Source organism: Arvicola amphibius, chromosome 10 (genome assembly GCF_903992535.2).
Source record: "Arvicola amphibius chromosome 10, mArvAmp1.2, whole genome shotgun sequence".
Taxonomy (NCBI): domain Eukaryota; kingdom Metazoa; phylum Chordata; class Mammalia; order Rodentia; family Cricetidae; genus Arvicola; species Arvicola amphibius.
In genome coordinates this window covers 12170914-12186689 of record NC_052056.1, presented here as the reverse complement: position 1 = coordinate 12186689, position 15776 = coordinate 12170914, and the positions used below count along the sequence as shown (strand labels likewise).

The 15776-nt window shown below is 45.0% G+C and overlaps 1 protein-coding gene across 1 annotated transcript; it reads right to left on the bottom strand.

The window, feature by feature from the left end:
• Positions 1–4783: 4783 nt before the first annotated feature.
• Positions 4784–14383, bottom strand: Adamts1 (ADAM metallopeptidase with thrombospondin type 1 motif 1). The gene is made up of 9 exons (XM_038345247.1): positions 13257–14383; positions 11350–11696; positions 10887–11019; positions 10394–10561; positions 9695–9981; positions 9288–9474; positions 9023–9198; positions 7920–8095; positions 4784–7060 (listed from the first exon to the last, which is right to left on the bottom strand). Exons 1-9 carry the CDS (start codon positions 13984–13986, stop codon positions 6361–6363), a joined length of 2904 nt encoding a protein of 967 aa, XP_038201175.1. The 5' UTR covers positions 13987–14383; the 3' UTR covers positions 4784–6360.
• Between the last annotated feature and the right edge of the window lie 1393 nt (positions 14384–15776).

The window sequence follows — 15776 nt, the reverse complement described above, 5'->3', positions numbered from 1 at the left end:
TGAGTTCGAGACCAGCCTGGTCTACAAGAGCTAGTTCCAGGACAGGCTCCAAAGCCACAGAGAAACCCTGTCTCGAAAAACCAAAAAAAAAAAAAAAAATAAAATATTCAATTCTGTTTGAAATACCAATAGAGCCTTTTTTACTCCTCTAAAATTATGCCCTTTCCTTCCCCCCCCCCAGTCATATTAAGAATATTCTAATGTATTTAAATTGTCTCTGCATTTGTTTTGTTTTGTTTTGTTTTGAGGGAGGGTTTTGTTTTCTAGCCCTGGTTGACTTTGAGCTCTTCATGCTTATTTCCAATGCACCCACCTGCTGTGATTGCAGGTGTGCACTTCCGCACACAGCTGCAACATCTCATGACCCACATGCTGGGATTACAGGTGTGCACCTCCACACCCAGCTGCAATATCTCATGTGGTCCCAAGCCTGTTTCCTAGAATAGTCACAATTGATGAAACCAAGAGTTTTTTTCCAGGTACTAAGGATTGTTTACTTTTTAATATGTGTTTCAAATGCATATGCATGGGAAAAAAATTTAAAAGATCAATCCCAATGGCACGGTCACTATAAACATTCCGTGTTTAAAGCTAGAGGAGAGGGAGACGACAAAGCAGCATTAACAAGATATTCTGTAATTCTCTGAATTCCTTGTACTTTATTTACAAGAAATCATCTCCATGGGTCATTAAGAGCAAGAGACCTTGTTCAGAGTCTTAGATAGCGAACATTTCAGATTATAGTACCTTATTGCTTAAAATGAAGGCCTCCAGCTAATTTTCATTTATTCAGAATTTGTATATCAAGGCAATGGATGATGTTTGGTCCTGAGCTTCCCTTTGCCTCAAGTCTCTTTGGATACTTTGTACTTTTTAGTGTTACTTCTGTCATACTCTGAGAAGACAGGAAGTGCAAGCTCAGATTCTGATCCTATTATTGACTCTAGCGAAAAATCTGAAGCTGAAAGTTTTGGGTGTTCCAGAATCGAGTAAGCCACCTGGAAAGGAAAAGTCAGATGAGTGTTCTGATGCCTCTAAAGCTCAGTAGTTGTCTGCTCCTGGGTTCTTTGTGGTGCACTTCTTTGCTTTCATTTGAAACGCACAGGGGACCTGATCAGTTCTTAGATCACTTGAAAGAAAAAAATGAAAGAGAAATTATGAACAGAAATAACACAACCCATATGGGGAAAGAGCTGCAGACAAAAATCAAAGCTCTCCCATCCATGCCTATTTGTTAAATCTCTCAACTGTACTCCTCAGCCTGTACCTTCAATTCTATTTTCATTTTCTCTCTTTTAAAACTTTCTGTCTCTTTGTGATTAAAAAAAAAAGGGTCTAGGCTATCTTAAATGTAGGCACAGAACCTTCATCCAGCAACTGATGGAAGCAGAAGCAGAGATCCACAGCGGAGCACTGGGCTAAACTCCCAAAGTCCAGTAGAAGAGAAGGAGGAGCAATAATACAACCAAAGGGGTCAAAAACATGATGGGTACACCTACTGAAACAGCTTACCTGAGCTAATGGGAGGTCACCATTCTGGCTTGACATCAGGGAAACCAGCATAGGACCAAACTAGACCCTCTGAATGTGGATGATAATTATGTTTCTGGGGCAAAGTGTGGGGCCACTGGCAGTGAGAATAAGAATTATCCCTACTGCTCATACTGGCTTTTTGAAACCCATTCTCTTTGGAGAGATACTTTGCTCAGCCTAAATATAGTGGGTAGGGCTTGGTACTGCCTCAAAACAATGTGCTAGACTTTTTTTTGAATCCCCATGGGAAGCCTTAAGCTCTCTGAGGAGTGAATGGGGGGTGGGGTTGGAGGGAGGGTGAAAGGAGTGGGAGGAGAGAAGGGAGTAGGAACTGGGATTGGTATATAAAGTAAGAAACTGAAGTTTTTCTTTTTAAATTAGTAAATTTATAAATGGTCTAGGAGCTTATAATATAATCTAGCCAAATTTTCAAAACCTATGATAATATTTATGTTATTACTGTGAGATAGATGGTACACTGGGTTGGTTCTATCAGGTTGACACAACTACTTGTAGGAAGTAGAACTCTCGACTGAAGAATTACCTCCATCAGACTGGCCTGCAGGGCATGTCTGTGATGTGGGACTCCCCTCTGTATGCTGCAAATGCCATTGGTTAATAAAGAAACTGCTTGGGCCTATGACAGGGCAGAACAGAGCTAGATGGGAAACTAAACTGAATGCTGGGAGAAAGGAGGCAGAGTCAGTGAGACACCATGTAACTACAGAAGGTGACAGAAGCTGGAATGTTGCCAGTTGGCGATGACCTCATGGTGATGCACAGATTAGTAGAGATGGGTTAATTTAAAACATAAGAGTGAGCTAGAAATATGCATACACTAATAGGCCAAGTAGTGTTGCAATGAATATAGTTTCTGGTGATTATTTTGGGTTGGCCAGGAATGAATATGTAGCCTTGGAATACAGATTGGCACCAATGTGGCTAACTTTATCCACATAAAAACTTGAGAAAGTTTGAAAAGGAATTCTAGACACAAAATAAACAGAGTTTAGTGCAGTTTCTTGCTAACCACAATTTTTTTCACCTGGATGGGCTTGCAGCTACTTTAAGAGAGATGCACTGAAAACTGCATTACAGCGGCTACCTGGTTTGCCAGCAGCACAAATGACTCTTTCAGGAGGTCCTGCTATGGAGCATTGAAGTGGGGTTTGTGAGCAGAGTGATACAACTTGCTTAATGGCAACACAGACTGCCTGTGTGCCTGAAAATGGGGATGTGAGCTTGGCTTACACTAAATAGACCTCTACCATGTTGGACTGGGTGGAGCCCAAAAGCAAAGCAGCCGTAGTCCTAGTAACACCACTTAGCATTTTAAGAAGCACTTCTGGACAGAAAAGGATTTCATATGCACAATAGGACAGATTCAGACACAAAAGACCTCTAAACGAGACACAGTGTGTTTAAAAATGTATGTAGGCTTGGGAGAGAGAAGAAAAAGAGTAAAGAGACAGCAAATGTAATATAAAAGAGCACAGTCATAGATAAAAAGAGTAAAGATAATAAAATAAACATTAAACTTAAAGAAAAAGTAATAGAGTAAGAAAAACAAGGCACATAAAGATGAAATATATACAGAGAGTCTGGATTATGTATATTATTGTGTTTTCTTTGAATATTTTGACTGCAAAGGAACTAAGTACAGAGAGACATTTTATTGTAAGAACTGCTAAGCTAAACAAACAAATATACTTTAAAGGTGCCTTGACTTAAAAGTTTGAGTCTAAGGATATGTTGCTTTGTAAATGGGTTTCTACTTTTGTTTCCACAGAAGATGAGAAACTGTGGACTCCTTCCAGACTGATGTGGTTTGTTGGAACAAGACCCATGAACACCCCCCAAAACACTTTGCCCAACAAAAACCAGGAAGGAGTTTGGAGAAAACTATGCCTGAATTCCCGAATATTGTTTATAAATGTTTGTTTACATTTAAAGGGGGATATGCTATAGATATTAATACTTTGCATTGGAATAGATCTTGGTTTATTGATACAAATTTAAGGTCAATTTTGTATATGTATATTTCTGCTTTTGATTAAAGTACTGTGTTTATACAACTTATTTAAAAATGTAATGTATAATTAAGAAATATAGTTTAATAGATAATCATCTATAATAGTCAAGTTTGTAGACATGTTATTCAGGTTTTCTAGATATATAGAGATTTATTTCAGTTAGATAGGTATTCTTTAAATCTTTCAGAGACCGTCAGAATGTGGAATTTAAAATGTTTTAAGATCTTAGTACTTTTCATGACAATGAGAAACATCTGCTCCTGGGAGCCCCAGTAAATTCAAGAGGAAGAAGGGCATCGAAGAGGCTCATTATGGAGTATTAGCCATTTGAGCAAGAAACTGCTCTTGCATGTACTGTTTGATGTTATGCTGTAATAACTGGACATGCAAGACCCACAGAACAATGACTGCTGACCTTGCCTAAAGGTAAGACTGTCCTTCAGGGTTCCCGCTTCATGGAAGAGTCTCCCAGCCCTTCTTCAGGACACAGAAGAAAGCAACTGATGAACTTTGCCAATTCAAGGCATAAGAGATTTTCAAATTTCCTGCTTCATGGAAAAGTCTGCCAGATACTATGGGCTTGTAGGCTGAGAATGGGTGCCCCAATGTTACAAAAGTTTTGTATTTAAAGATTCATTCAATCATGTACGAAGACTTTAGTTTTTCCTTTGGGTCTTATAGTAGGTATTATGAAACACTAGCCCAATTAACATCCCTACTTTCACTACATTTGTTCAGTTGCTAAGCTGGACACAACAAGTCACTAAAGCTGAAGTTAGTATTTTGTTAGTGATCAAGAATAATGATGCTGAGAATAAAAGGTGAATATAAAGTTGGAAATGTCAGTAGCTGTGCATCTCATCAGCTTTCTGAAAGTAACATCATAACAGAAATAATTTTGACTTGTAGTCAATTATGTACCATTTAGTTGTCAAAATACAATGATCTATAAGGGGCTAGAGTCTTGGAATTCTCACAAATACCTCTCAGTATTACTGATGAAAGAGGCAAAGATTTCAAAGTGTTAGCTCACCACTCATATTCTGTCCCAAATGTGTGAGTCAGTTTCTCAATACCTTAAATATGTTTCAAAATTCTTACTTGATATAATAAAGGAGACAAAAACCCAAAATGCATGTGTAAGCTGAATCATTTTCCATTTACTTTAACACACTGGGGGTTGGCAAACAAGCTCACAGAACAAATATGGCCCATCATTTGTTTTTGTAAATAAAGTTTTATTAAAACACAGCCACAGTTAATCATTTACATATCATTATGGCTGCTCTCATTCCTACAAAAGCACTCACTGTCACATGGTTGTGGCAGGATACAGCCTACAATGCCATAAATACTTACTATCTGGCTCTTTACAGTAATTTGCCAACCACATTAATAACAATCTTATCACTATAGACATCATCAACTTGTTTTTTATCAGTACTTCTACAGACAGGAAATACAGGTCATTCACTGAAATCTTAAAAACTGTCTCGAAATCCAGTATTTGTGTCTCATCAGATTTCTTGCCCAGGAATTAATTCCACTTCAGAAAATAGACATACACATTCAAAAGTGTTCTTTTATTATTTCTAGTTAACATATATTGTATAAATACTCTATTTTATATGCACTTTTACAAAAGCGATATAACTTAAAGGTTTTATCATTAGAAATAAATGTATAAAAATAAATATGTTATAAGCATTTATTATAAACTATAGTCCTTCTTAGAAGGAACAAACAAACCAATACTTATAAAGTACATAAAATTCATAGTAATGTATTTTACTATATACATATGGAAACAGTCATATTCTCTCTCAGTAGAAGAGCTGAACAGACATTCACCAGGATACGACTGTTGACCAGCTGCCAGGAGTGGACCTGCTACCCCGCAGCAGCCTCCCATGTAAGACAAGTGATCTCCATGTTCCCAATCTCATGGGACAGTTTTCTATATCCAATTCTTACTCTGGCATGACATTGACATGTGTGATATCATTGCCTTTTGTGAGACATGGATTATCTTTAACATTCACAGTCCCCAGGTAGGCTGACCTCAGGAGAAAGCAAGGCAAGAGACAGGTTGCTCATTGTGTTTCCTTGAGTTTTTATGTGCACCTCACGCAGTTTGCTGTTTGTTTTTTCCTTTTAGAATTAATATAGATTTTATAAATAGGTGAGTTGTTTTTACCTCAACATGAATTATAGTTTAAAAAAAAAACTGAGATGGTGTAAGAAGGAACCGTGAACCATTTTGCAGAGGTGAGCCTTTCTCTCAGGCTGAACAATCTAAACATTTCACTATTGATAGAAATGATGCATCAACATTCTCTGAAACCACAGTCAGAAGCTTCAAATAACACTCTTATTTGTATCCTTCTTCCTTCCCTCACTGCCAGTGATATAAAGTCAGTCATGTTTGAAATACAATCTCACCTTTCTTCTGCTTTGCCTTTCCCAACTCCCATGACAGAAAGCATCTAATCAGCACCACATAACAGGGCTTGCAAGACTGCGGCCAGAGTCTGACAATTGTGTCTGCAATCGATGTAACAAAAGAAATACCTAATAAGCTCTGGGGCTTCATCGTGCTACATATGATCTTAGATGCTCATTGTCCTCATTAACTAGCTCATCAAATTTTAACTGGCTGATCTACCCCCTTTGCTATGTGCCCACCCCCCACACACGTCATTGACAGGCCTCACTGGTTACTGGTTTGGGATCCCTCCAGCACTCTTGATCTCAGTGATTCAGCCCTCCCTTGCTGCCTTGTTCTCAGAGCTGTCTAACTGCACTGCGCCAGTGTGCAGAAGTCAATGTAATGCTTTGGTTTCTTCAGAGGATCACAGCTCTCATTGGACAGCACTCCCCCATCATGGGACAGACACTTTAAGGTTCTCTTCTTATAGCCCTTCCCACAAGTTTTGGAACATGGTGACCAATCCCCCACCTGCCAGTGCGGGCAAGGCAACTCTGCACATGGTCTGGTACTTGCTGGCTTCACTTCCTTGGCACACTCAGAAGCAGGGCGCCCGTTAATGTCTCTGCATTCAACCACTCTTCTCTGCCAACCGGACCCACATGACTTGGAGCACTCCCCCCACTCTTCAATCACCCACTCTGAAAATGTGGGGATAGCATTGAACGATTCCCTCTTCTTCTTCACAAAGTAGGTGTATTTGATTTTGGGTCGGATAGCGTGGCCCACCATAAGAACCTGGATCGTTAGGGGTTCTTTCAGCGGACTGAAGCTGCGGATTCTTTCCAACGCCGCCGAGGAGCCACTGTATCTTAGGACAGTACCTCTGTATGTAAGGTCTTGTTCTAGTGTGGACAGAGTAAAGTTTCCATTCAGGATATAGGTGCCATCTGCAGCTCTGATGGCTAGAAAGCTGCCGTTGTTTCTGGACCCCCTTTGATTCCGGTGTTTCACTTCAATGTTGGTGGCTCCAGCAGGGATTGTGACAATGTCATGATACCCAGGACTGTGAACAAAGAAAATAGGTAGATGTCTCTCAATCATTGCTTAAAAATATAAAATTCTTTTTTTTCTTGACTTTTTCTTTTTTCTTTTTTTTGGGGGGGTATTTTTGAGAAAGGGTTTCTCTGGCTATTCTGTAACTTGCTTTGTAGACCAGGCTGGCCTCTAAGATCTGCCAGCCTCTGCCTCCTGAGTGCTGGGACTAAAGGCATGCACTATCACACCCAGCAAAAATATGTAATTAATTTACATGTGACTTTTCCTAATATGTCTTTCAATCCCTGATTAAACAATTGCTTTGCCTAAAAATATGCAATTCTTTTAAATATGATTTTAATTAGTCATACAGATCAGTAAGTCAAAATTAGTATGTGATTTATTTCATGTTGGTTAAATAGTCTTCGGTTTTTGAGTTGAGAGTTCACTTGTGGCCCAGGCTATGTTAGAACTCACTAATATAGTCCAGGCTGGTCTCGAACTCATAACAATTATCCTCCCAAACATTGGAATTATAGGAAGTATTTGGTGTTTTTCTTTTTTTTTTTTTTTTTTTTTTTTGGTGTGTGTGTGTGTGTGTGTGTGTGTGTGTGTGTATGTGTTTATGTGTTTGCTTTTTGAGACTGGGTTTCATGTAACCCAAGCTGATCTCAGACTCACTATATAGACAAAGATGGCCTGAACATCTGACCCCCTTGTCCCTCCTCTCTCTACCTCACATATGTTGAGATTACAGGTACATGCCAATATGTCAGGTTTTATGTAGTTCTGGGCATTGAACTCAGCCAGTGTCTTGTGGATACTAGGCAGGATCTCTACCAACTGAGTTATATCTTTATTCCTGAACTACGTGCTTTGAAACTTACCTTGTACTAGTGACAGATCCTGATATCTTCTTGCAAGTGGACCCATTGCCTCCACAAACGCCACATTTATCGAACTTCTTTTTGGAGTCGATGATGCGATCACAACCAGCTTTTACACACTGTCCTTGCACACAGACAGAGGTAGAGTCTGGACTACAGGGTGTGCCATCGACGACCTGTGAAGACAGCATGCACCTGGTGGTTAAATGCGAGGCAGGTGTGTGGTGGCAGCTGTGAGCGCCCTCCTTTGTGCTCTCTTCCCACGCTGCGAGTATTCTCTCCCTCATATGCCATGTGTTACCCTTCATTGTGTCTTTTTCAATAGCTACCTGTGAAGCTTATAAATGTCTTGATTACTTGTTTACTGACCTCTCTCCCCTACTGCTAAGGTCAATGGAAGTAGTGTTCACTGTCAGTTTGATTATTGCTCCACATTCAGTGTCTAGCACAATAGGCTGCAGTAGAAGGTACTTCATAAATCACTTGCTAAATATTTCGTCTGCAACTTAGACATATTTTCCCATCTTACAGTGCTAAGGATCTATGACAATTTTAAGTAAATTTGATTTCATTTTCTGCTTCAGAACAAGACTGATCCCCTCAGCAAAACATCAAAAGAAATGGTGAGTCTCTTTGTCCAAAGTACATGCTCCAACAATAAATTTTCAACACTCAGACTGACTCTCATCTTAATGAGTATGTTTGTATGTGAGGCTGCTGGGTACCCAGTAACCAGCACTTTGGACTAGTTTCTAATACCCCTGGATGCTGTGTTAATATATAATTTATCTAACCATGAGCTGTTGTATGTGAAACCTAGTTATGCAGGGATGTCTTCAAGTTTTCAAAGGGTTTTTCCTTGGATATAGAGAAACAATATTAAATACACGCAAGACTTTCACATGCTTACTAGATCTAAGCTTCCTTTCCAACTGAGAGCAATGCAAATCTCCAAACAAGGAGTTGCACCTGCATTTAGAAGTATTCCAAAGTCAAAACTGAACCTAGGTTAATATGTCAAGAGAGCCCAAACATTTGCATGAAAAGGCAGCAAGCCAAGACCTTTGGCTCCTTAGCAAAGATCCAAGTGTAAAAGTATCTACCTTGGGCTGTAAAACAAAGAAGTAGCCAATGCCTTTGGCTTGACAGATGAGCTTGCACCTGTCCTTTGGTGAGACGCCAGCATACTTGGGTGTCCATTCCACAGTGGGCTCATTCCCAAAGGAAGCTTTTGAAAACTCATTGTGGGCTTCACATTGCTCCTCTCGGAAAGTTTTTCCTGAAAAGAGAATGGTACAGTGGATGTGACCAGTTTCCACCTTTTCTCCGCAGCCCCGTTTCTGAGCGCTGAAGGTCAGTGTGACTCACCATTGTTATCAGGACAGTCCTCAATGTTGCAGGACCTGTAGCGTACTCGTTTGCCTTCACAGTACTTCCCTCCGTTTTTGGGCACTGGGTTGTCACATTCTCTCATTGTATACTGAACTCCTCCACCGCAGGTCCTCGTACACTCTCCCCAGGGTCCCCATGTCCCCCAGCTGCCATGAACAGGAGTCTAAGTGAAGATACAAATATCACTGTTAGAACTCTTATGAGACATTTTAGGGAATCAGAGAAAATGTAAAACAGAGGATCAATTCTCAAACTACACTATCACCTCCTCTCTCCACGATGGGACACAGATACAGGAGCTTGTCTGAGTAAGAACCTTAGCTATCACTTTGTTCTTTCTAGTTCTGAGTTGTAAACAAACATGATTCATTAGACAAACTCACAGCAAAATGCTTCATGTCGGTCTTGTTCACACACTTGCCACTGACACACCATTTCCCTTCTCCACAGCTGGTGCCATCTGCCCAAGGGAAGTGCTTCGTTTGGCACACCAGTAAGCCACCAGAGGTCCCGGTGCACCATAGGGTAGAGCACGTGCTGGCTGCATCGGGGCAGTGTTTGGATTCCTCTCCAAATGTAAATTGACACTGACGGCTGGCGTCATACAGGGTACCAGGGAGGTCAGATGGGAGCTTGATGGGGTTCTGGGGCTTATCCATTAAACATTCCCCTGGGGGGAGAAAAGGCAATTAATTATTAAAACATAGTTGAGGGAAACACGCAAAACGGACTGATTATGGTGTTATGAGATATTTGCTGTGTGAAACAATACACAGCCACTTGTTACTGTAGCATTTTAGGAAAACCAATGCCAGGGATACGTAGATTTTTATTAAGACATTGTCCTCAATAGGGTACTTCTGGATTAACAATTGCAAGACATTATTCCATTCAAAATATGCATACATAGATTTTTGGGAGCAGGAAGCACTGAGGATAAAGATCTACCACTTAAGATCTTGACAGAGAAAGTGATTCTGAAAGGGGGAAAAGTGGATTGAGCAGGAACAATGTAGCTAGTGTAACTGGAACCCTACACGAGAAGATTGGATACCATCTAGAAAGAGTAGCTGGCATCTCACCGTGGCCGTTATCCAGGAATGATGTGACCATGTAGGCACTGCAGGGAGACCACGGCTGGCTATGGTCCAAGCTGGAAAGCATGGAGGCCATCAGATGAGAATCCCCACTCACACCATTAAGGCTGGCACAATGCTTGGCATCATCATGTGGCATGTTAAACACATGGCCTGGAAAGCAAAAGAAGACCCACAATAAGATACGAACATAAGCCCGACCCTTCTTTTGTAAGGGACTCATTTCTACAGGAAGGAACATAAACTGTTTTAAGGATATTATCTACTTTGATCAGGGTATATAGAAAAATGTTCAGAGTACTTCTTGTTCTAATAACACCATATCTAAAATGGTGGAAAATATGGTCTACCATTTCTACGATTGCTGGTGTCTAAAGTAGCAATATAGTCTAGGATATTTTCCTTTCTCTCAAATCAGACTGTCTTATTGGGTTGAATCTACGCACTGGGCTCAACCTGCACTCTGAATCTGACTTACCCAATTCGTGGGCTGTGGTGAAGGCAGCTTGCAAACCATCGTCTTCTATGACCGAACAGCTTCTGCTGGGGTCGCACACAGTTCCAACGTCAGCCATCCCCAGAGTATCACATGTGTGGGAGCCACATAAATCCTATAAAGAACCAAGGGAAATTCCTTTTAAGTAGGACAGTGTGGACTTGAGACAGCTCTTCTGCCGGGCAAGTCTTTACATGTGCTTTGGAACTTGTTTGCTCATTACTGTTGGGGCCCCGAAAGACTACAGGTCCCTTTAAGCAAGATTTCCTCTAATGCTTTTAAAATAGGACTGTGCCAGTTGAGATGTTGAAATTAAAATAGAAGTAAGCAAGCTAGGTTACGCTAGCCTGGTAAACAGAGTCAAGGAGGCAGTACAGACGCGATGGCTTTTCCAACCATCCTTATGTCACAAGCTGACGCAGTGATTGACAGCGTCTTGCCTCACCTGTCTGGTGAAAAGAATGGCTGTGTCATAGTGCTCTGCGTCCCGGTCACTGGGAGGGTTGTGTTGCTTCTGCCAGCTGCAGAAGTTCCGCAGGGTGAGAGCAGCATTGGAGGTAACCTCTGGTCCCTTCTGCTCTTCATATATAACTAAGATCTTGACCACCACCAGGCTAATTGAATTCCTAATGCTGGGGTGCTTGTAAAACCTGGCTGCCACGGAGAACAAGGTCAGAAGGTAATGCTTTAGACCGCTGCCGTGGAAGTCAGCCATGGACTGGTCGGCCACAAGCATGGTTTCCACATAACGGGGGCTGGACACAAATCGCTTTTTTCTTATGCTTCCAGGTCCTGTGAAGAGAAAAGACAGTTTGCTTATGGGCAGTCTCTCTCGGAATAGTGACCTTCCTGGAGTATATTAGGAAAGCTAACCATGTCAAAGTAAATAAAACTGAAATATACCTGGAACAACAATAAAACAAATATTTGTGCCTTCTAAAAACTGTGAATGTTATTTTTAAAAGATTTTCGTCTTGCTTTAAATAAAACAAAAAACCAACACGGGATTCTTAGAGTCATCAAACTGTCTGTGTATGTGTTCGCAGGGTTTCTTTCGTGGGCTGTGGAAATCCACAGCCCGAGCAAGGCAGTATGGATATCATCCTACCGAGCTGTAGTAAAGCCTTGGCAAGGGCAGGGCAGAGCGCCCTGAGTCACCCTTTCACTATTGAAGCCAGGGCTGAAATCCTGAATGAGATCATCCTGCTCCACGTGGAAGGCACAGGACAGGGCGGGGGGCGGAGTGGGAGGTGGGGAGCGGTTTGCCAAGGGGCGGGGCTTGAGGAATCTCGGTCTGCAAGACTTAGCTCTCTCATTCAAAGGGTCCCTGGGGGTTCTCTGCTCTATCCAGTTCCGGGCGCTAGGACCACCCACTCTGCCCAGCAGTCTATTTCTGCCTCCCCTCACTCCCATTGTCCCGGGGGAAATAAGTTCCTGTCTCAAACCAAGGTCGCCTGTTTGGAAAACAGCCCTCCTCTGGCAACTGACCGAGATTCAACGGTCAGAGAAGTCGTAAAGTGGGCTATGACCTATCATCACCTGCTCCCCGGAGCAGAATGATAAGGGCAGGACACTTAAGGAAGTGAAAGGGAACAACAAGAAAGTTGAGTGACCAAATAAACTAACTCGTTAGCAAGTACTGAACACGGCAGACGCAGGAGGAAATGTAGCAGGGAGTTCCGCGGCGGTTTACATTCCACCGCGACGGGGTGCAGAACCTCGGCCGGGAGAGGGAGCGCCAGACCCGAGGCAGAGGTAGGAGGCGCGCGGAGGCGGGGAGAGCTGGGCAAAGACCTCCCAGGCAGGTTCTGCTAAGGGACCCCGCGCCGCCGGCCATCCGGGTCAGCCTTTCTGATGGGGGGGGGGGGGGAGGGGACAGAACTGAGATCGCTGCGCCGTTGCCTAGGCGCATCGAGGTCACCATCGCTCCTCTGCTCCGCCCTCCTGCGAACGCTGATCGCACACACTTAGGTTACAAAACTGAGGGAGAAACTACAACTGAGCCTAAGTGAGCTCATACATTCACTACAGGAATTAAAGGGTTGGGAAAGGATTCTCGAGTTTAAGAAATCGGGTTACAAACTTCCCGGTGGAAACGCTAACCCCTTATCGGCAGGGATTCCGAGTTTTCTCCCTTTTCTTAAATCATTAACTATTCGGGCAAATTCTTGTTCTAGCAGGGTTTGCTCACCCATTTTGGGGGCGGGGGTCACGACCCTGAACCACTGCTGGTCTGAGTCCTTCAGGTCCAGAGGAGAACTAAAGTATGCCCTCAAGTCACATCTCTAGAGAAGGGAGGTGGATGGAGATTTAAGTGTGTGTGGGTGGGGGAGAGGGGGTGCGTTCTTATACCTGTTGGCTTTCCCGCCCCTTGCGGCGTGGGGTCCCGCAGTGGCCTCTGATTCCGGGGGTCTCGACTTTCCGGGAGCGAGTCGCCGGTTGGCAGGGTCTCGTCGTCCATGACACCGCACTTGGCTCCGCCGCTGCCCCGCCGCCTTCTCCTAAGGATGTGGAATTGCGGCGGTGCCGGCGACTCCTCCTCCGGTACGGCGGGGACCAGACGCTCGGTGGCGACCTCAGGCGCTGGCTGGATGAAGAACTCCTCGCCCTGCAGGTAGAAGGCACCACGCACGCCTTCACAGAGGCTGAGGGCGGCGGCGGAGCTGGGGTCACCATTCACGGTGCCAGAGTAGAAGCAGTGCGCCAGGTCCCCGGTGGGGTCCAGATGCTGTGCCTCGGACCCGGGACTGCGCCCCACCGTCTGGAGGGTAAAGCCAGGAGCCAAGAAACCGCTGTCCGGCTGCAGCTTCAGGTGCAGTTGCTGACCAAAGGCCTCCAGACGGAGTCGCGTGGTGGAATCGTGGCCCGGGTCGCGCTCCAGCGAAGGAAGCACCAGCTCCTCGTCCTCCTCCGCGGGGCGCCCTTGTGCGCCCCGCACACACAGCAGCATTGCTACAGAAGCGAGCAGCAAGAATAGTGTGGGTGAAGGCAGGGAGGCCCGAGACTTAGCTGCCTGCTGGACGTGCCCCATGTCGGAGCACAGCCTCTGCTTGCGTGACCCCAAAGGGACTGCTGGCTGCATGACACCGCACACTGAAGCTCAGCGAACCCTTGTTCTGGTTAGGCGCTCAGAGCTTCGCTGACCTCCGGATGCTTAAAAGTCACGATCACTTTGATTTGAAAGTTCGCGTAGAGCTGGCAGCCAAAGCTCCGGGTCCCTTAGAAAGAGGCGCTTCGGCTCGGCCGGCGCGCGGGAACTTTTTATTCCAGCACGGAGTTGGAGGCACCAACAAGGCTGCAGCTGCCAAGAGGCTGCTGTAGGATCGAGAAGCGCTCCGGGGCTGGGGACCAAGTCCAGGAAGGAAGCCTGGACTCTTCGTCCTCAGCCTTGGCCGCAGTGTGCCTGGATCTGAGCAGAGATCTGCTCTCTCCGCCGTGCTGTTTGCTCTGGCCTTGCAATAGCACCTGGCTGTGAGCTGCTTTCCAGGGAGTGCAAGACCTAGCCAGCCCCGGCAGCCCCTTTATAGCCACATGAGAACCCCTCCCTTTCTCCCCCATCCCTACGACACCGCCCCCTGATCTCAGTTGGTGCTAAACCACGCTCTACGCCGCGGGGCCCGAAGGGGGGTGGGGGCAGCCTCCGCGCTGGCCTCACGCCACCGCTCGTCACTCTGGGGGTGTAAGACGCCGAAACAGCGCTATGACCAGCACTTTGTACAGCCCTGGCTGCTCTGGGGAGAAGGGTGAACTTTTAAGTTCATCTCTTGGCTGCAGATTCCCGGACCACCCTGTTTCCTGTCACCCTTCCTGTGCCCGGGCTGGGCTGCAGTTTCCAAGAGAGGGGTTCGAATGGGAGAGATCCTTCACCAAGATTCCCCTGAGCCTTGGCTACCTCTCAACTTTCCCTCTCTCCCTCTACTCAGAGCCCATTCTCCCCTAAAGTGGGATGTGAGCTAAAGCTGCCTTAAAAAAACGTACCCCACTTCTCGGTCTCTCTCCTACCCTTTTACAAGTGCCTCAACTCACAGCGTCCTCTCTTTTTACCCCAGCTTTTCTTGGGCTCTGCGCTTCTCAGGAAGAATGCTTGAGTGAGGGAGCCACGGAACACTGTAAGACTCCGAATTTTAAAAAGATCCACGTGGAATAACTTTAACAGTTTCCTCAAACCTTAGAGACGTCTGGGTGGGGTTGAGGGTGGGTCGGGGGGGTACCCTGGTTCTTCTTTCCTGAATAGGCGAGCTGGAACTAGCTTCAGTTCCCTAGAGACTAAGGAGGGACTTGGGCTTTCTCTTCTTCATTGCAGAAGTAACTCCCGCCCTGTCCGCGTACTTCCAAAATCTAAGAGCAGCTGCTGCAGGCCGCAGGCCAGGGGGACAGATGCGTCTAAGAGCCCCACTTTACTACCAGGGCCAAAACGTGGGGGGAGGGGAGGAGGAAATCGGGTTCCTCCTACCGGGAAGGGAAAGGCTGCATCCGCGTTACGAAAGTGACAAAAGCTGAGCCCTTCCAACTCCTGGCCCCTAAGAAACAGCCTAGAGGCTCCACCACTAAAAAGAAGGAGGGGCTCCGTGACCCAGAGGAAGGAAATGGTTCACAATGCTCTCACTGGCGGAAAGGCACTAAGACAATGTAGAGACCGACAGTCCAACTCCCGAGGCAGACTGGCGCGCTCACACTGGCGTGCTCCGGCTCCCTGCCCTTCCCAGTTCTGAGCTCCTGACTTGCTGCCCCACCCCCATCCGTTGCTCCAACCGCTTCTGGTTGATCACGTCCCCTTTGCTCCTCCCCCAGATCTTCCTAACTCTGTGGGCCTCAGACTGTCCCCTGGAGGCCTCCAAGGCTTCCTTGTCTTTTATCCAAAACATTTCTTCC

Coding starts and splice junctions, on each gene's coding strand:
- Adamts1 (XM_038345247.1), bottom strand. CDS start 13,986: ATGCAGCCAGCAGTCCCTTTGGGGTCACGCAAGCAGAGGCTGTGCTCC. Junction 11,697..13,256: donor AGGGGCGGGAAAGCCAACAG/GTATAAGAACGC, acceptor TTCTCTTCACAG/GACCTGGAAGCATAAGAAAA. Junction 7,061..7,919: donor GGATCTGTCACTAGTACAAG/GTAAGTTTCAAA, acceptor CTTTGTTCACAG/TCCTGGGTATCATGACATTG.